Raw genomic sequence first — 22,442 nt, 5'->3', positions numbered from 1 at the left:
TCACTAATTTCTGTCCCATCGATATCCTATCTCCTATCTCTAAACTTTTAGAAAAGTGTATCCATCTACAACTCCTACCACACCTCTTAGACAATAACCTACTAACTCCAACACAACATGGTTTCAGACCCAGTCACAGTACTATGACCGCCCTTCTCTCCTTCCTGGAAGCTGTGAACAAAGCCCGGGACTCTGGCCACATTGTCTCTACTCTCCTACTTGACCTGTCTAAGGCCTTCGATACTATCTCCCGCAATCTACTACTAACTAAACTCTCCAAGCTTAACTTGTCATCCTCCTCTCTGAACTGGTTCACTAGCTACTTATCCAATAGATATCAAGAACTAAGATGGAAAAAAGCCACCTCCCCTTTCATCAACATCCCAACCGGTGTTCCTCAGGGATCTATACTGGGTCCCCTTCTTTTTAATATATTCCTAAACGATTTCCACAACTCCATCCCTTTTACAAAAATTATATTATCCAATACACAGATGATTCAACTATTATCTGTTCTGCTACCTCCATCCCCACACTTCTAAAACTTACTCAAGATGCATTCTCAACCACCGAACAATGGATGAAAAAACATCACCTTGTACTCAATGCCTCCAAAACCAAATTAATGGTATTCACCCCCCTCTAAAGCTACCTCTTTCAATCCAAGTAATTTCTCAATTACTAGTCATAACAATACACCTCTCAAACTGGTATCTGAGGCCAAATTACTTAGGGTCCAAATTGACAGTCAGCTTAAATTCAACTCCCACCTTCAATTAAATATAAAAAAACCCCACCAAAAACTTGTCATGCTCTACCGACAGAATCATTATCTTACACCCTCCACCAAATTCACCCTATCTACCACATTTCTCATCACCTCTTTACGGAGCCCCACCCCTAACTAACCTACAATCTTCACTCAAAACACAACTCTCCTCTTGCTATAACAAAATTGCCAAGTTTCCTACCACCAATAAGTCCTCCTCACATAACTGTTTGGCTCTTCACAAACTAAAATGGTTAGAACTATCCAATCACCTCACCTACGTCCAACTGACTCATGCACACAAGCTCATCTTCAATCCTTCCATCAGCCCCACCCTTTCCTCTACCTTTAAAATGCACCTCCCTGATAGAATGCTAAGATCTAACAGCCAAAACCTAATTGAATTGTATAAACCAATTTATCCCTCTGGAAAAAATCTCTTATCCTACAGTCTTGCTCGTCTCTGGAACTCTTTACCCCCATCCATTCATACTATCTCAAATCACTTCTCATTCAAACAATCCCTTCACTCACACCTAATATCCCAGTGGGAATGCTCCTGCTCCCACCCCACATTATCTTCTCCCCTATTCATACTGGGAATTTCCACTTCTCCTCCCCTATTCATAATGGGAATTTCCACTTACTCTCCTAAACTCATAGATCTTGCTCTTGCTTATATTAAGCTATTTATTCTGAAAACTTGAAAGGTACCTCTTAACTGTAACATACCCTAAGATGAAAAAGCTTCTCAGTTTTTATATTGTAAAAATTCTATAAGCTCATATATCTTTCTCTTGCTTGTATTAAGGTATTCATCCTGAATGCATGAAAGATACCTCAAGTGTAGCCTACCATAAGTTGTAAAAGCTTTTAAGTTTTCTATATTGTAAACTTTTTTATTTTCAGCTATACAAGATTGTAATATCTGTATATATTTGTTCACTAGTCTGCTGTATTTCTAAGTTTCCTACATTTTTTACTAGTACATAGTAATTCAATAATTGTAACCAAATACCTTATTGTAACATTGCTACTTGTTTTTGGAGCTTTTCTCCCCAGGACTCCATTGAAAACGGGTGCTTTTGGCCCAATGGACTATCCTGGTAAACCAACTGCAAATAAATAAATAAAATAAGTAGACAACAATTTGAACTTCAACCACCAAGTGTCTGCAGTGGTATGGAATGGCTACATTGTGTACATCATAAGTCATGCTCTCATATTCAGATCTGAGAATTATATGACAGAACTGTACTCAAACCTCATTGGAACACTAATGGAGTATAATGCTCCCTTTTGCATGTACCTCATCAGACACCTGCAGCAGTTGGAGAGACCACAGGGGTTTCTCACTAAGAAAATACAGGGCCTACAAACCATTCCATGATGTATGTGGATAGACTGAAAGCTCTGTCACTGTAATCTGTATCATATAAGATGAGGTAACTTGTGCCTGGCTCCAGGCCAGTCTCTGACCCTGCCCTGGTGGGAATAGTGCACATCTACAAATCAAATATATAGCTAATGACATCAGCAGTGTCTAATGAGGAGAAATTGGTAATAGAAGTGTCTCACATGCTGTTGTAAAAGGCTCTCTGTAAGGTCAACTAAGTGCACAAACACATAAACATGGAAACACATACCCCACTTGACTGCAGGGAGAACAGAACCCCTATCCACCTAAGTACACTAACTATACAAATCTATATTTAAGGCAATTACCACAGTTCAAGTCTGACTTGGAGAGTCTCACACAACACTTTATAGGTGGTGACATCAGCAGTGTCTGGTGAGGAGAAAATGATACTAGTTTCCCACATGGTGGTGTAAAAGGCTGTCTCTAATGTCAAGTAAGTGCACAAACACACACACACCAGCTGACTGCAGTGAGACAAAACCCCTACCTAAGTACACCGACTACAGAACTCCATATTTAAGGCAAGCACCACAGCTCAAGTCTGACTTGGAGAGTCTCAGACAACACTTTATAGGTGATGACTTCATCAGTATCTGGTGATGAAAAAGGGGAATAGCAGTGTCCCACATGTTGGTGTAAAAGGCTCACTCTAATGTCAAGCAAGTACACACACACACACACACACACACACACACACACACACACACGTTGACTGCAGTAAGAACAGGACCTCAGCTATCTAAGCACACAGACTATAGAGCCCAGTACTTTACGCAAGTGCCACGACACAAGTCTTACTTTTACAAGGCTACAGGACAACGTATATTAGATGACATCAGCAATGAATGCTGTAGAGAATATGGTGGGAAGCCTGCTTGAAATGGATGTGTATGCTCATGCAAGTATCAAAATACTGTCAGTCCATGGAATTGGAGTGCTAACTGTCAGATACACACTTATGCTTTTCTGGCAGATAGACACACAGTTGACTGCAGGGAGAACAAACCCCCTACCTAAGTACACCAACTACAGAACTCTGTATTTAAGGCAAGTGCCACAGCTCAAGTCTGACTTCGAGAGCCTCAGACAACACTTTATAGGTGATGACATCAGCAGTGTCTGGTGAGGAGAAAATGGTAATAGCAGTTTCCCACATACTGATGTAAAAGACTCTCTCTAATGTAAAGCAAGTACACACACACACACACACACACACACACACACACACACACACACACACACACACACACACACACACACACAGTTGACTGCAGTGAGAACATAATCCCAACCTATATAAGTACACAGACTACAGAGCTCAGTACTTTACGCAAGTATGCTTGTGCAAGTATACACCAGTTGACTGCAGTGAGAACAGAATCTTCTACCTAAGTACACAGACTACAGAGCTCAGTACTTTATGCAAGCACCACAGCACAAGTCTCACTTTAATAAGGTTGCAGGACAGCTTATAGTGGATGACATCAGCACTGAATGTTGGCGAAAAGATGTTGGGAGGCCTGCATGAAATGGATGTGTAGTCATGTGCAAGTGTTAAAATACTGGCAGTTCATGGGATTGGAATGGTAACTGTAGGATACACACTTACACTCTTTTGGCTAGATAAACACACACACACACACACACACACACACACACACACACACACACACACACACACACACACACACACACACACAGATACATGCACACCAGTTAACTGCAGTGAGAACAGAACCCTCTACCTATCTAAGTACACAGAGTACAGAGCTCAGTACTTTACACAAGCACCACTGCACAAATATGACTTTTACAGGGCTGCAGGACATCTTTAAGCCTGCATGAAATGGATGTGTAGGCATGTTCATCTGTGAAGATAGTTCTAGTTCTGCATGTTACCAGATTGGTGAGTGTGCAATGAGTATTATGTGATGGTTGTGTTCCAATGTGCAGGTATAGTTTAAGAGACAGCTTTACAAACTATATGCAAACAGGTGAACACATTATTACAAGTATTTGAATATCTGTATTGTATTTCTAAAAATGTGCATGGTATGTCACACAACATTTTTTTTAATTTATGTAGTATAGTTGATATATATGTCAACAAGTACTTAGGAGACCAGGGTTGCAGTGCATGGGCGGAGATAACACATTGTAAATATCTGACATATTCTTAGATAGTGCCTTCATTTTTTTGTGTTTCTACATGTCACTAAATGGACAGTAAACAGTACTAATACATGCTAATGTTTACTTTGCATAGTGTGACAGGGAGCAGCAGGTTTGTGTGTTGGATACACAGTTCTTCTGCGTTCCCTGTTTTTGCATAGTTAAGCAATGTGCAAACACAAGGCTCATTGCTAAAATTATGAGAGTTAGCATTGAGTGCATGACACACACCTGCTGTTTAGCTGATTCTGTGGCAGCAAGTGTACATGCATTGACACACTTCTTTTTAAGTGCAGATGATACTGGGTTCTAATCCAGGTTTATGTAATAGTTTTAAATAAACAGTTATAATGCAATGTGTGTTACTGTGTGCTGACATAGTGCAATGTGTTTAAGCGACATTGCTTGGAGATAACTACACCAAGAAAGAGCCATTTACCATCACTTGACATTGTTATGTAATGCCAAACTCCACTCAAACATACAGGTCAAAAAGTGAAGGGCTCAATTGCTTTTTTACTGGTACTTAAGTATGCTGTGTGTGATTCTATTTTTTGACCAGATTATAGCTGTTAAAATGAGGTAGATAGGAAAGTGGTGAAATGGGGAGCAAGCAGGAGAAAGAACAAATGGAAAGCAATACAGGAATGTGCAGGAGAGAGAGAGGTAGGAATGAACTATAGCTATCCATTGCTTTAACAGTGTAAACTGAAAATATGTGCAGAATAATACCTAAATTTTGACTGTCACCACCAGAAAGAGGGGTGACAACAATACAATCATGTTGTATAGCCAGTTGGACCAAATCAAGTGTGTCAAGAAGACATGTGTGTGAAATGTAGAGCTATGTATTGGATGATATATTTTTTGTGGTGCAGGTGCTCATTTCTTTAATTCAGTAAGAGAAGAAAGTTAGGTATGGGACGTTGGTATTTCTGGGTCAGCTAAGTTGGGTAGGTGAGGAAGCAAATGCAAACAAACAAGACAAGACACAGGGATGCTGATTAACACAAAAGGTAGGGGGACACCATGATTGGGGTGAGGGAGGGTACAACACAAGCTCATGCCAGTCAAACATGGAGACAGTGAGAATCTAGTCCTCATCCACAGGACTGTCAACACTGTCCCCTTACTCCACTGAGTGCTGGAGTGCTTGATGTCTTCTCCTCCTCCTATAGACCATGAGGTAGAGTAGCCTCTCTATCTGCTGTAGGCATACACCAGTGGTGCAGTGCACAACCCTACACACCAACCCTGGCATCTTCTGGTGGGTGAGGAAATCCTCACATCTGCCACTATTCCCAGCGGGTACCATAGCACCACTTGCCAGGGCAGTGCTATCTGAGGGTGCAGGTAGTGCAGGGGCAGCAGAGGCAGTGTTACCAGGTTGGGTCCCAGATGTGATAAGCATTAGTGCTGGAGCTGATGGAGCTGGGACAGGCTGATCCGCTGGGGGTGGCCTACCTCTCTGTGCTGTGAAGCATTTAGTGATTTGTTAAAGATGGATGACATGGAGACATTTTGATGACAAATAGAAAATAAAAAAAAGATAAAGGTTGGGGGTGAGAGAAAAAAAAGAGATAAAATTAGTATCATCATATGTGATATACACTGCAGTATCACAATTATACAACTCTTTTATCTGAACTATTATGTTTAAGTGTATGTCCTATCAACTGCAAACTATAATTATGGATTTCTCAAAGTAATCCTTGCAATGTCCATGTATTGCACATATGCTTGGTCCAAACAATAAGCTGGTTGCAAAAAAAAAAAAAAAAAAAAAGTATACTGATTACAGTTAATAGCACATCATTTATGCCACTTGTATAGAGTTACATTTATGTACTATTATGAAGGAAATGCAGTACTGTATAGTTGCCACTCATGGCATTTGAACCCACAAATTCTGACTACAGTCTTACACTTTACTTCTAAAACTGGTTTGTGCTACAGACATATGCATGCATTCTTGCTTTTACAATTAGGATATGCACGTTCACTTTGCTACTACTGTACAGAAGACAAAAAAATATATCATTAACTTTTAAAGCTACAATAATACTTCTTTTGTGCTGCATACATACCACTTGCTTCCCTCAGTCTCTCCAGATGATCAGCATGAGCCTGTTGATTCAACTCTATTTCGGCATTAGCTGCGAAAAGATAAGAAAAGAACAGAAGAGCATTATGCATACTAGTTTTGCATATATTTAGCTTTCTATGTATTAAAAATTCTCTTTATTAGCATACTTACACAACTGTGGGATGTCACAAGTTTGCAACTCAGTCAACCACTGGTTAAGCATATCCCTCTTGCACCTTTGTAGGTCACTGAAATAGTGCCTACACTGTTCTCCAGGATGTGAGATGCCAGTCACACTGGATATAGCCTTAGCCAAACTACTCCAAGCCTCAGACTTGTACTGGGAGCTAGGATAGTCCCCCGGCAGAAGCCATTAGCTGTGATGCTTTACAAGGATTCCAATAAATATCCTAGACTCCTGAACATCCCATCTCAGCATTCTAAATAGAGCATCTTCCCCTCTAACATCAGACATGTCTAATACCAAAAGTAGGACAATGGCAACTAATGATTTCCTGCCAGTTCCTGTGATCACATGAACTGGCAGTGCACAAACTCAAGCAATGATGCCAGCTGTGTTTGCTTGATGTTAACTGGAAAACAGCAGTGCCAAGCATGTTTGCATGATGCCCAACAGGATTAGTAGAATGCATCCATTTTCAATTATTGACTGTCTGTATCCTGTCTGCATGTGTTTGATGGCTGCAGGTGTTGGGGAACCTTGCTAACTGCCACACAATGCTCGGAGAAGGCCTGATATCCATCCTCCACCTGATCCAGGTGTGTCTTCCCGTGCCACTCAATGTATATTTAGAGCCATTATGGAGGCACAGGCACATTCCTATAGGTCCTCCAGAGAAATGCTTAGGGTTGTCGATGTGGCACAGGCTGACATGTGTGACTGCCTCCACAGTGTTGCCAATTCAATGGATAAGATGAATGACACATTGGAATGAGTGATGTTTGTGATGGAACATCTTCTGCGAGTGGGATGGCATCCTCATGGGTGTAGGTGAGCCACGTCATCTGGTGTTAACCGATGTGGCTATGCCTGATTATGGTCCCATAGTGGCACTACTTCCACTGCTCTGTCAATGGTTGAGGTGCCCACACCCACGTGTGGCAGGCCATAGGTTCGTGATCCTGGGCGCCCTTGTGAGAGGAGCTCATCCAGCAGACATCAGTCATGTTCAGGTAGCAGCAGTGCATCTGACAGTGGGCATGGATGTGCCAGTGCAACTCCTGGCAGAACATTTCTTGTGGTCAGGTACGGCAATGATAAACTGCCACCTGTAACATACACAGCTCACACCTGTCCGACATACCAAGATGTAGAGTTAGCACAGAGCTTGGCTGTGTTCATGCAGACACTTACACACCAATTTCATCTGGAGGACCCATACAGGCACACACACAACAGTTACATGGTTCATCCGTGAAGCTTAAAGCTCATTTTGTCTCACTGGCCATTTTGCACTTTATCCAAATGTCTGCCTACTTCTTTTTCTTACTAACACACACTTATTAACCTTTTGTGTCAGCCTAGGTTTCCTGCCCCTCCCCATAATACCCTGTGCAAGTGATGATAACTGTGCCATATCCTTGTTTTCTATATTTTGGATTCAGGGATGCATAACATTTATGTCTGATGCCCAAGGTGCATAGTTGACTTAGTGCTTGCTATATCTGTGTTTGTGATGTTTTTTTGCTAATTGTACCTTTGACATATTTTGGTCTTGGAAAGTTAGACAGTTGATAGAATCAAACATTTTTGCATCAGTATTGTTAATGATCTTGTGAGGGTTGTGGAGTCTGAAACTGAAATGTGTCTCATTACTTTCTTACTTCTCTCTGTAATGATTTTCCACTACAAAAGTATGGTTCAAAACTGAGGACATTCAGTGACCATCAGTATTTTTGAGAGGTATGACTGTGTGAATCTTTGATGCCTGAGGCCTACTACTTGATAGGGGAAACATGTAGTCACATAAGTCTCTGCTGTCACATGCTAAAGTAATTTCTGTACAAATCACCCACCTTTTATTTGCTTACATTACCAAGTAACAACATGCAAGGATATGCCATGCATTCATATTATTACACAATACACTCCAGGTTCAACACTTACCTTGTAAATCTAGCAGTTGCAACAGTTTTAGTTGAGGACTGACTCTGTCTGATGCTATCAGTACACAGACATTACATGGGTAGGTAAAAGTTGTGAGTGTTGCCTGGCTTCAATGTTACTATATGTATGTGCGTAGAATGAAGGTTTTAGCCCCCTTAAGTGGTGAGTGAGTGTGCTATGCATTACCTCTTAGCTAATGTGAGGGCATATTGAGCACGCCTGCATCTGCCTACACCCACAGTAGTTGCTGGTTCCCCTTCTGACTCCTCACCTGTGTGAGACTGTGGTGACCTTGCCATTGGTGGTGGGATGTGTACCCCTTCCCCTTTTTGATCCTGATGAACCTGCTTTCTCAGGATGATGTTGTATAGCATGGCACAGGCAGTGAATATTTCAGCACATGTATGTGGATTGTACTACAGGGCTCCCCCACATGTATCTAGGTACCAGAACCACAACTTCAGCAGCCCAAACAGACTGATATTTCTTGTTTGTGTGCCTCATTATGGTGTTCTTCAGTGGGTGTGTGTGCATTTTTGAAGGATGTCCTCAGCCACAGTTCCAGTGCATAACTTTCGTATCCCAGTAAATGACCCTGTGGGATACCCTCCCAGTGAAAATCTGATACATTTGGTAGGTTGCCAGATATGTGAGTCATGGTAACTGCCTGAGTTGCCAACACACATGTTCTAGATGTTTCCCTTGGCATTACACACGACTTGGCAGTTAATAGAGTGGAAGCCCTTTCTATTTATGAAGAGCCTTCCCTGTTCCTTGGGTGATGCCTTAATTTTTATATGTGTATAATCTATGGCACCCAGTACTTAGGGTAGTGTGCTACAGGGTAGAACCCCTGCATATTTGTGGCTCTGTTCTCAGGAGTATGGGGAAAATATATGTGGTCACTGTCATGTTGGAGCACAGCATTCAGGAATTGATGGAGGATCCTGGATTCTGATGCCTGTGACACCCCTAGCATGTCCCCTCTTGAAGGGTTCCTGTAGCTAAATTTCTATGTGCTACACATACCTTTGTCTCCACTGGTATGTGTTCCCCTTGGTTTGGCTTGGGTCTGAGTTGAGGATGACAGAGGTTGTAGAGTTCCTCTATTGTGTCTCTATCCATCCTGTAGTGCTCTAGAATTTCCGCATCATGCAGATTGTGATAAATTAAATCGGGTCTGAAAACTCCACACCTCCTTCTTGACCATGGTCTGTTAGCAGCTGCAGCTGGATAGACTTCAGGCTGTTGCACATACACATAAATTAAAGCAACAGCAGCCCCTAACATTTTTTTCTGTGTAGGCTGTTTTCCATGGCTGTAGTCCAATAGGTTTTGGAATTCATAGGGAAAACCAGTATTGTGTCTATTGAGTGGATTTATAGCTTGTTGAATAGCCATCTTGGATTGGTTGATTAGCATATAGTTCAGCTGTTTATGTCATAATTAGCATGCCACAGTGTTTACCTTGTTTGTGCAGCTGTACACATTGTGTAGACCCACCTACTGAATCCAAAGCAGTGTGCCATGCATGTACTGTGTGTGCGTCATGCAGTGATGTGCACATGGTGTAAGCAGACCATGTAGAGTTTATTGAATCTGTCCATGTGTATTTGAACAGATAGACAGCAAACCTGTCTTGATGAAATGAAATAGAATCTGATTTGAAACACAACTGTAGCATACTTCAATCCTAAATGAGACATTTCTAGTGAGAGATTGGCAGAGCTAGCCCCCTGGTGGTGTGAACCTTAGCTCCAGTTGATTGTCACTGTTCAAGTGACACCCTGACCCCATGTGCGAAAATGGGAAAAAGGGGTTGTGGATGGATGGATGGATGCAAATGCAGCAGAACTGTGCACAATACTGAGAAAAACAAAATGAATAAACAAGAATACCTGCTTATTCTGGCAGATCCTTTACAGAAGCTGAGAGGAGATAGTTTCAGATAGAAAAAGAGTGTAGTGTATTGAGAAGACAACATAGCTCCACTGAAATAAGCCTCTGTACCTCTGTATATAGTGACTACATGCATTTGTCAGTCTCTGTTTAGCATGAAAAACTAAACACAAATCTACCAGCAAGATCATAAAAAATGTTAAACATTTTGGACCTGAATCAATATTTTCACTGTGAGGGATGGAGGGAGGGGTTTATTAGTCTAGTTTGGTTTAAATCAAATTTGCAATCAGAAGATTTTTCTTAATTATTTATATAATTGAATATTTTTTTTAATTGTCAGTGTTATTTAAATGTGTGATTATTTGTGAATTTTATTCCCTTGGAAGGTTTCAAGAGCTGTGGTGCTGTGGGAATAAACCCATTCTATATGGACTTCATTGTTTTATTTTATTTTTTTCTTGTTTGTTGTTTTTATATAGATAATTTTATCTATATTTATGGTGATAAATCTGGTAAATCACTGAGGATTACCATCAATCAGTAATGCCAGACATTAAATTTTCATACTTTTTATTGTTTAGAAAATGCATGTTCATGCAAAACCTATTGTTCCATTAACTTTTTAAATGAAAAGGAGCACTAGTTCCAAATTCTATGTGACTTAGATCTTGGCCCAATATTAGTTTTACTTTATCCCTGATCCTTGAGCAAAAATGTTGAGAGTTATGGGTATCAGAAACAATAATTATAGAAGTTGTGGGGGTGTAGGGATGGAGGGATGGATTGTCCCACAAAATTCTAGTAAAATGTTATACTTGCGATCTACATAAGTGTGGTCTTGCATTTTTACTGCATTTTTTTTCTTCCAGCTTTGAATAGTTTTGTTAGCAGTTTTGATGAATGTAGTTTGTGATTTAATGTTTTGCATGATCAGAAAGGCTTTATACTTAAATTATTTCCTACACCAGGAAGAGCTAAGAAGGTAAGATGAAAAGAGAAATATCTTTGTTGATAGTGTAATGTGCCCAGTGGATGGCAAAATGTCAGTAAATCTGAGATGCACCCTGTAGAATTTCAATAAGGCCACACCTTCAGTGGTTGTTCCAAAAGAAAGGAACCTTCCAATTGTCCTTTATGGAATGCCATGGAGCATGACCATAGCTCTCAACTTCTTTGTTCAAGAATTAGAGTCAAAGCTAAACATAATGGGACAAAGGCCCAAAATTAAGGACAGTTTTTAAATGCTACTTTATTTCACTTAAAAGGTTAATAGAACAAAAGTTATTGCAGCAATATACATTTTCTGAACTATAAGAACAATGCAACTGTAATGTCTGGCATAACTGATGGATTTAAATCCTCAGTGATTTACCAGAAAAGCAAACATTTCATGAGGTACAGGGTAAAAATATAAGGGGAAAATCAGGGATGTTCTGAAAATCAGTGACAGAGATATGGGCATTACTCTGCTTTCTTAACTCTCTTAATCTTCAGATGGCTAAGAATCCTTCTCACTTTTCTGATATCATCAGTAAGTAAAGGGGAAGTGGGACTAGAGGAGGACATACTTTTGCCAACAGCTGGGTTGTCAGCTTATATCATAACTTTTTCAGCAACAGTAATGAGCTAATGAACAGTAATTAGTGAACCAAAGAGGTCCCACAAGGTAATGGAAGAATGGTGATAGAAGGCCCCTTGAAACCTCATGGAGAATGCTCTTTCAGTAAGGTAGGCACTGAATTATTCAGTATTCTTCCATTAGTAGGAGCAAGGCAGAGCATTTAAGAAGCACACGAGGTGGTTGATGGAGACTCTGACTACACCAGTAAAATTGCCTTCATCCATGCTACGAGGCCATGGTATATGGTGAAGCAAGCAGCAGCCATAGTAGAATATACTTCTGCATGAATTCATACATAATGTGGCTAGGCATCTGTAGTTTTAAGTTTATTCAGATGACTGGAGGGCAGTCTTTCCAATATTATGGTAGCAAAAATGTGGGGAGACTGGGAAGCAGTTTTTTTAAACAAGAAACATCTTTATTAAATTATCATGTGACGTAGGCAATCATACATTTATATAAATTAAAACAAACTATGTTGACATAATTTTAGTTGCAAACATTATACATCATTTATAATCTATCCAGTCATTATCAATCAAACATTACATAGCTCATTCAAATCCTGTCTTCTTTTAATCCTCAATCCTACTGTGCATGCATTGTTCCCATAATTCCCATTTTTTCTATGTAATTTGCTCCTACCCTTTTTTAAAGATCCCAGTTCCAGTTGTTTAATCTCTGTTACTATATTCACTACTTCTAGTACAGTTGGTTTAGACTTTGATTTCCATTTTCTAGTAATTTCTTTTTAGGCAGCCAGCATAAGTAGACTCAGCAAGGCCTTACTATGTCTAGGGAATTCTGATTCTCTAATACTTCAAAAAAATATTTCCTTAGTTACCCCACTTTACTCACCCAATACTGCTGACAGAGTAGTCTGCAGGGAATCTTTAAAGTCTGCCAACTCATTTCACTGCCAAAAAATATGTTTCCAATTACATCTTTCTTCCCCATCACAACTCCAACATTTGCTGTCTACCTGAGGAAAAATTCTTTGGAGTCTAATTGGGATATAAAAATACATGTGCAAACACTTCTAAGCAAAGATCCTAAATCTTCTAGACTTTGTTGCATATTGGGAGACATATGTATATCACCTCATTGTTTCTTTGTGAATTGCTTATCCAGTCTCTTTTTCCCAATCTTTTCTAACCTTCTCTGATTTTTATAGCTATCATGCAGTATTTTGTATGCTCTACTAATTATTCCCTTTTAAACATCAGCTTCTGTTCTAGATTCTACTAAAAGCACTACCACTGCTGATCTTTCATTTAGGACCCCCCTATTTCTTTCACTTTGCCTGTACTCTGATATCTCTAGCCTGCAGTCCAAATTAAATTCTTGACCACTTCCCATTCTGTTACCTTTCCCCTCTCTAATTATTTGCTCCCAATTCTTTGGTTGTTTTGCCAGTTTTCTCCAATAGATTCCAGCCCCTCTTACTTATTGTCTGTTTCCCTAATTGCAGTCTTCCCTATTGGCAGAATCTCCTTTCTCCATTCCCGTGTTGGCTTAGTTCTTAGAATACTTCCTGCGACTTTATGAATATACTATTCTGTATGGCTATTGTTATTCTCCTTAAGATCTGCATCCAAAATCCCACCCTCTCCTTGTTTCTTGAGCTTTCTCCCCTGTTTCATCATCATCCCTTTCCATTTTGAATTTTAGGTTCCTGCTTGTGCTCTGTATAGGAGCCTTAACTGTATAGCTCTGAAACACCCCTTCAAATCGGGTAATCTTAAATCGCCTTGTTCAATTGAAAGAATCAGCTTATTCCACTTGACTCTTGCCATCAACAAGTCATCTGGCTGATAAAAATATGCCTGGCCTGTTTATAAAACTTAAAGGGATATGCCTGGCCTGTTTATAAAACTAAAGGGACTAAAAACATTTTAACTGTTTGTATCTTGCTATCCATATCCATAAAACAGAGCTTCCAGTTTCTCAGTTTTTGTATTATCTTTTGTGTAGTCTCTTCACACACATCCTTAGCTGCCACACTGGAATAATTTTTAATCCATACTGCTAAATACTTCATTTTATCATGCCCCCATAAATATGAATATTGCTGAACTAATTCATGTGTGGGTATATAATTTATAACTATCACCTTTGTTTTAGTTTCATTCATTTTATATACCGAAAAGATGTGAAACTGACTCAAAATTTTCCACAACTCTGAAAAGTCCTTTTTCTGGTTTTATCAGATATAAAATAATATCATCTGCAAACAGAGTCAGCTTTTCTTGACTAAAATACCAATAAGGCCATAGAAAGAGAGCATTCATTTGTGTATGCACCAGCAGTATATGAAGGAGAAGGTGAAAACCATCATATTGTTGTACAGGCTGAATCAAGGGAAGACCCTGAGTGCTTGATGCACAAGTTCAGAGAAATGTGTAACCCCCAGACAAATATTACATCAGAGAGGCATTTGTTATACATGCGAGATCAGAAACCAGGGGAAACTTTTGCAGCTTATATAACTGATCTTTGAAACAAAGTTAAAATGTGTTGGCTTGGTGAATTAAAAGATGAACTGATAAAAGACAGGCTTGTGTGTGATATTAATAATGCTGCTGTAAGAAAGATTTTGCTTCGTGACAGTGATTTAACATTAAACAAAGCCGTAGAGATTTGTCAAATCCATGAGGTGGCAGAAAAACACACAAGTATGCTTGCGAGTGACAAGAGCGTGGTTTCAGTAAGCTCCAAAGCAAATGTAGATAGTATGCAACACGTGGCAAACAGGAGCAGGCCCAAGCACATGGCAGCCACAACCCCTGCTGGTTCACCTGGGAAACCATGTAGCTTTCCATCAACTTCTAAGAAAGGAGCAATCTCAGTGCAGTACAAACATGAATCAGCAAAACCCAAATCTAGCTTTATTGTTAACTGTTGTAATTGTGGTGCAAACCATGAGTCTAAAAGAGAGAAGTGCTTAGCATTTGGTCAGCAATGTCACAAGTGTAAAAAATGGAACCATTTCCAAAAGTTTTGCAAATTAAGTAAGCCTAACACAGTTGTAAAGAAAGGTCACACAAAGAAGCAAGTTGATCAAGTAGAAGCAGTTAGCTTTCAATGTAGATGGTGTATCAGTGCTTGGTGAAAGAGTTGATGCAGTGAATTTATTATCAAGAAGCAAAGTGTTTTGTACTGTCCTGATTAATGGGAAATCCACAGAGCTTAAAGTAGACACTGATTCAAAGTGTAATGTTATATCAGCAGGCACATTTGTTAGTGAGAACTAATGAACAACTCAATGTGGCCAGTAGTGCCAAACTTGTTGCTTATGGAGATGAAGAAATTCAAACCAAGGGCTCAGGATGCTTTCATGTTATTTGGCCAAGAACTGTTACAACTTGTTATTCTATGTAGTCCGAAGACCAGTACAGTCTTTATTGGGTCTCAAAGATAGTTTGAAAATGAATCTGCTTTATTTTGCTAAAGAGGTTCATTACATAAGTGCATTTCTTAGTTCTAATTTTTCTGAAGCCATTTTCTCAGAGTATACTGATGTTTTTGATGATAAGTTGGGCAAACTTCCAATTGTGTATTCCATGAAGTTAGACCCAGAGATCATGCCAGTAGTCCAGTGAAAAGAGTTCTGATAGTTATGCAGGATAAAGTTAAGGCTCAGTTGTATGAAATGGTGCAGCAAGGTGTGATTTGTTTAGTCACAGAACCAAGTTAATGGGTGTCATCCATGGTGGCAGCTCACAAAAAAGGCTCAGATAAAATCAGAATATGTATTAACCCAAGAGATTTGAACAAAGCATTGAAGAGACCATATCATCCAATATGAATGGTCAAAGAGGTTGCATCTGTAATACCGATTGCTACTGTTTTTTCTGTCTTGGATGCAAAGAGTTAATTTTGGCAAGTGATACTTGATTGCAAATCCTCATTTCTAACCACTTTTGGTACTTCGTTTGGCAGATACAGATTCCTAAGGATGCCATTTGGGATGAATTCTGCAAGTAAAGTCTTTCAGTGTGCAATGGAGCAAATTTTTTCGGGTTATCCTTGTGCCATAATAGTAGATGATTTATTGGTTGGAGGCAATGGTGAAGCAGAGCATGACAGAAACCTAAAGAAAGTTCTAGACAGAACACGTGAAGTAAACTTGAAGCTTGATCATCTGAAGTGGAAGCTCAGACTTCCAGAAGTTACATTTGTGTGTCATTTATTTACCAGTACTGGCTTGAGACCGGACCCAACCAAGCAAGCAGCTATTCTTGAGATGTCAGCACCAGACAATGTACAAGCTCTACAGCATTTCCTAGGCATGGTCAACTATTTAGGCAAATTTATACCAGACTTCAGTGAGTTGACAGCGCCTTTAAGAGAGCTAATGGGCAAAAATGTTGCATGGTCATGGTTAGAACAGTGACAAAATGCATTTGAAGACCTTAAATAGAAAATTGCCACCCCACCGTCATTGAGATGCTATGATGTCAACAAACCAGTCATTCTCTCCTGTGATGCTTCAAAATTTGGTCTTGGCACAGTTATACTTCAAGAAGGCAGACCAGTAGCCTGTGCATCTAGATCACTTACTCAAACTGAGATGCTGTATGCTCAAATTGAGAAGGAGCTTTTGGCAATAGAATTTGCTTGTTCCAAGTTTCACGATTATATTTATTTTCAAGCTATTCAGATTGAAACTGACCACCAACCTCTAGTTACTATTCTAAAGAAGCCTATGCATTCTGCTCCAGCAAGATTACAAAGAATGATGGCTCAGACTGCAAAAGTACAATTTCAAAATTATCTATATGAAAGGCAAATTGCTCTGTCTGGTTGATACCATATCCAGATCGCACAGAAATATGACGGAACAGCCTGATGCAGAGAATTTTGACTTTGACATGATGTCAGTGTATAATTTTTCTACCACTAGACTTGATGTGTTAAGAGATCATACAATGGCTAATCCAATTATGCAAAAGCTCAGTCACTACATTTATGTTGAATGGCTGTCAAAGCAATGTAGTGTACCTCCTGAAGTGCAAACCTGTTTTCCTTACATAGATGAATTGTTGATGGAAGATGGTATTATTTTCAAAGGCCTTAAAATTGTTGTTCCTGCTTTCTTACAGCAAGAATATATCCAGATTTTGCATCGTGGTCACCCAGGTTCTGAGTCCACTAAGAGAAGAGCGAGAGAATTAGCCACTGATATCTTCGAGTGGAACAATCAACACTACATGGTTTTGGTAGACTCTTATTCAGATTGGTTTGAGATTGAACCTAACTTCCAATGCTGTTATTACTAAGTTGAAATACCATTTCTCAGTCCATGGTAGTCTACACAAAGTTCGTTTGGATAATAGTACTCGCTTTACTAGTCAGTTGTTTCAGAAATTTGCAAGAGAATGGGACTTTGTACATGTCACTAGCAGTCCTGAATATCCTCAGTCAAATGGTTTAGCTGAATGTGCAATTCAGAGTGCAAAACAATTACTTGAGAGGTCAAAGTGTGACAATACTGATGTGTTCTTGAATTTGCTTAATCTCAGAAACATACCCCCTTGACAATATTCTTGGCTCACCTGCTCAAAGACTGCTTTCCAGGCAAACCAGAACTACACTACCCATTAATTCCAGTTTATTGAGGCCTAAAGTTAAGAACAATAAAACCATCAAGTTGTAATTGTTTAAGAAGCATAATATCCAGAAGTCCAGTTACGACAAATTAAGCAGATTACTTTGTCCACTGAGGGAAGGAGAGACGGTACGAATCCAGATGATGAAAGGTTTCGACAGAATTGGTCAGATTACAGGCATCTCTGCCAAACTAAGATCTTATCTGGTAGACTCCGAGGGTACAGAGTATAAGAGAAATCATTGACATCTTTTCCTGTACCAGAATCATCATCATCATCACCACAACATTGTTTCTGTGATGTAGACTCCAAATCTAAAAGCGAGCTAGATGTTGTTCCCATACTAGAGTGTATACCAAAGTGTGTCAAACCTCTGATTCCATTTCTGAAAATGTTCCGAACATTCCAAAGGTCGAACATTTTGTAGAGACAGTTCCAGTTGCTAAATCCAAGTCCCAGTTTTACGTCGCACCATATAGATATAGATCTACTTCAGTAGATCGAACATATTACAAGTTCGAACCAAATATGGCTGAGACCATATGTTCGAACTTGTAATAGTTTGAACACTGAAGTAAAAAAAGAAAAAAAAAATTAAACAGCTGTTGCAGGGGGGCTATGCCTCCCTGCACCCCCCACACCCTCTTACTTAAATATACCAACTCTGAGATCGCACTACATTGTGGAAAAGGGAAATCTTCCTGTTCCGCACTGTACCGCGGATCTCCATTCAGTCCGTTTGGACTTTTAAATGTTCAATGTTATGGTCTCGGCCATATTGTCTTTGAACATTTAAAAGTTTGATCGACTGAAAGGGACCCATATATATATATATATATATATATATATATATATATATATATATATATATATATATATATATATATATATATATATATATATATATATATATATGTGTGTGTGTGTGTGTGTACCTAGTCTTGTATAATGCATGACAAAGAATTACCTGCAATATATGCATGCCAAATAGACTCATAATGTTGCATGATATATTTCTCAAAGAGGAAGGATGTAGATCAGAGTGTATATGATGTGTGCTGTGTCTTTAAAAAGCATGATAAAGACTGTACGTGCACATATAAATTCTAGACGTGCAATCCCTAGTGCCATTTTGAAAGAGCAGCCAGAGAGTGAGCATGCATGATCACAGTTGTTAGTTTGTATAAAAGTTACTTAAGTTAAAGTCAGTAAACTTCTATAGTGATGTGTTATTATAAAATAAAGCTGCTTGAACAGAACCCATGCAGACTCTTCTATTATGTCCAAAGAAGGACAGTGACACTGGTGATACTTGTATTCTAACTTTGGCACATAAAATGACATTAACAGTATGCAGTGCTAATATATCTTCTTTCCTTCTTTCTTCCTTTTTCTAATTTATTTATTTATTACATGTGTCAACCAGGTAGGAGAACTGGCCTGTATCTCTGGTCCATAGACCTTTATCAACTATGATCAGACGTAGAAGGTGGGGACAACTTTCCTTACTCTTGGGTGCTCGATCTTATTGAAGTTCCATCTAGAGTTATCACTTAATGGTAATGGAGGATACATGTCACCTTGAAAAAAAGGAATCATTACTTTATCTGCTCATATTCATCTTTTAGTCCACCTGCAGTGCAGACACATAAAGTGTACCCACAGATGCCAAATATGTTTTGGTTTTACTTGTTTTTTGGTTGATGCTGCATTGCTGTTTAATTCAAGTTTTCATGTCTTTTGTTATACATTGTTTTATCTACAATGCTAGTAATATTTAACTGGTCTTACCTGATACAGGTACATGGCTCTCCATTGTGATTACCTGTTAACATTAAAGAAGATGAACTAAATAAACAAGTAGAAAGATTGATATAGAAATAAATACATAGGTACACATTGCATGTAGAAAATGTATAGCTTGTTCCATCTCACATCAAGTTTTTTTTCCCAAATGGCATGTCGTCAATATAATTACAATAAATAAATATGTGACAATATTTTTTCAGCCCACTTTAAAACCAAAACACCGCTATACGTTAGACAAACACAATGATTCCTTCGCTGTTCAAAAAGTTGTTTACCTCCTGAATTTCTTCTTTCCCTTCTGACTTTAATAATCTTATGTTTGCTCCATTTTGTAATTGAAAGACTGGTAATTGGGAGTCCCAGAATTATAAAAAAAGCAAAACTAGAGTAGAACAGTGAATGTTAATAATCATGGTTTTCCTTTGAAATTATTTTTTGCATGGGGTAAGTCACCCTACCTACCCATTCCTTCTGTTACTTACATATACCAACTCCAGGATTGCCATGCTTACAGTAAAAAGAAAACTTTAACAGACATCTGTCTGGGATAAGGCCCTAGTTTTGCACATTCGGTCACTCTATTCTGAAATTTGTAAATTGCAGAATACAAAACTGTTAACCTGATAATATCCCATTTATGGTTTATCCAAAAATATATTCCTAGGAGTTACTGAGTGGTAAGTAAAGAAATGTCTCCTGACCTGTTATTCAGGTGAGAGTGAGTGGTGGTGCTACTTTTGAGCCATATTAAGGCATAGAAAAACTGATAATACACAGAATTAGGTATTAAATCATAAAAATCATTTCACACAGGGAATTTAAATGCACTCATCTAAACAAAGATATACATAATCAGCTAAGTGAATGGAGTTAAATTAATCTTTAAGGAACCCCATAAAATGATTGACAGCTGGCTCCTACTTTAATAAAATAGGTAATGAATTCCACAGGGCAGGGTCTTGAAAACAGAAAGAGTTGCAATCAAAACGTCTCATGCAAAACTGAGACTCATAGGAGGATCCCACCTCATGTAGGGCTTGATAGATTAACAGGAGGACTTTTACTGGATTCTGTTGGCTACCAATGGCCAGTTCAGTTCATATAGCACATGAGTTATTATGTATGTGAAGCAATTTGTGTCAGGCAGCAGATAAGTAGCAGCATTCTGTAATGTCTTCAGGTGTCCAGTATGAAGTAAATGCCACAACAGTAATTAATCCACAGTAAGACTAACTCAAACAAAATATTTAATATGGCCTTAGGTAGAATGAAATAATTTATCCAGCTGATGTTCGTGAGATTAAAAAGGGATGACTTAACAATAGCTGGCATTTGACTCCTAAGTGTCACCAGACATCAAGAACATTACCCCAGCTAGACATCCAGAGCATCACCCCAGGTACACCTGTTACCCTATAAATGATAATAGGTGACAGAGCTGAATCATTGTTTAAAAATGGCAGGTATAGTCACAGACTTTTTGTCTGGTTTAAGCATTAATTGATCACTGTTCTCATTAAGGACAGTGTCCAATCTACCTTCTAAGGTTAACGGGGATGACATATGTTCCTGAAAAAAAAAAAAAACAGTTCACAGAATCTGCTGAGTCACCTGTAGAACAATGCCATGATCATGTGGATACACAGTGTGACTTCAGGCATGACAATGATAAATGCACTGCAATATACTGTGCCACTAACTTCCTGAAAGTGAGGCTGGGCAGTCATTAAAACAATGATGCACTTCAATTATGCTTCTGATATTTCTGTAACAGAGTGAAATATTTGTGTATCACTGAATCGACAACACCAGGTCCAAATGACCAAGTTCATTACCTTATTCACACACAAAAGGGTTAAAATCAAAGTACTAAGGGTTACATGCTAGGTGCTCTGCTGTTTTCAATATATGCAAGCAGCATGTAGCAGACATGAAAAAACCTACTCCTGCTTAATATGCCAATGACTCTACAATGCTGGTTGCAAATGGTACAAATGTCACACTACACATAAAACGGTAGGAAAGCTTTTCTGGGCTGCAAAAATGACAGTGAATTAGTACTTTATCCCCACTGGCACAAAATCATATTTTGTGACAGAACCACACTAATAATTCCATGGCAGTTTATTCTGTTATCAAAGTGGTGCCAAGTATGAGATACCTGAAGTGCAACTTCCGATGAATATTTCCCAGCTCATGAATGCACTATGTGGGACTCATCAGACATTAGTAAACACATAGGCCTAATCTCCAGAACAGGTGTTATTTCAATTCAGTAACAGAACTGCTGTTTTTTTTTTTACTAGAAATAATCAGATTTACCATTCACAGTTCTCAGTAGACATGATTCTGCTTAATCTTGAAGTGACTGGGTTCGTTAGTATTGCAGGACAAAATTACATATGGACGACTCTGCTTTGAAAACTAACATCCAAATTCCATCTGAGGTCTAAATAAAATATAAACTTTTATACTACTAGAAGTGAAATATGTCCTACATCTGGAAACATGTTCCAGCCCTGTTGCACCTAAAGCATGAGTGATCATGCAACTTTGGTTCAGTATATTTTGACAGTTTGCAACAAACTACTTTCTCATGTCAGGTGATCTCAAACATGCAGCACTTTAAGTGGTCTGCTGTTGGATCAGCAATGAACCTTAAACATACTGAAATGTGGGATAACTTAATTCATCCTTTGTTAATAGCTTTATCTTAAGTTGTCAGATCTTCAGATGCCATTTTCACTGATATCTGCTGTGTATACTTGAAAGATGAAAGTTATGTTTCTACTATAATGATAGATCCATGTTGTCTTCTTCCACCCAGCTGAATGGATGGGTTATTGTATCTGACATCGGTACCCTTTTCATGCTGTTGTATCCAGGGTTCTGGCTCCTTCTCCAACCTAAAATTCCCTCATGT

General features: G+C 38.9%; 1 protein-coding gene across 1 annotated transcript in view; it reads right to left on the bottom strand.

Annotated features, from left to right (window-relative positions):
* The window catches only part of CD80 (CD80 molecule), a 167,273-nt gene that overhangs the window by 84,431 nt on the left and 60,400 nt on the right, over positions 1–22,442 (bottom strand). The window contains exon 4 of the mRNA XM_044072933.1: positions 19,502–19,535. Coding sequence (XP_043928868.1) covers positions 19,502–19,535 — 34 coding nt within the window. The remainder of the gene's footprint in view (positions 1–19,501; positions 19,536–22,442) is intronic.

This window comes from Protopterus annectens, chromosome 5.part1 (assembly GCF_019279795.1).
Source record: "Protopterus annectens isolate FY-2018-M chromosome 5.part1, PAN1.0, whole genome shotgun sequence".
Taxonomy (NCBI): Eukaryota; Metazoa; Chordata; order Ceratodontiformes; family Protopteridae; genus Protopterus; species Protopterus annectens.
Note: the sequence above shows the minus strand (reverse complement) of the source record. Positions and strands in the feature narration are given on the sequence as shown.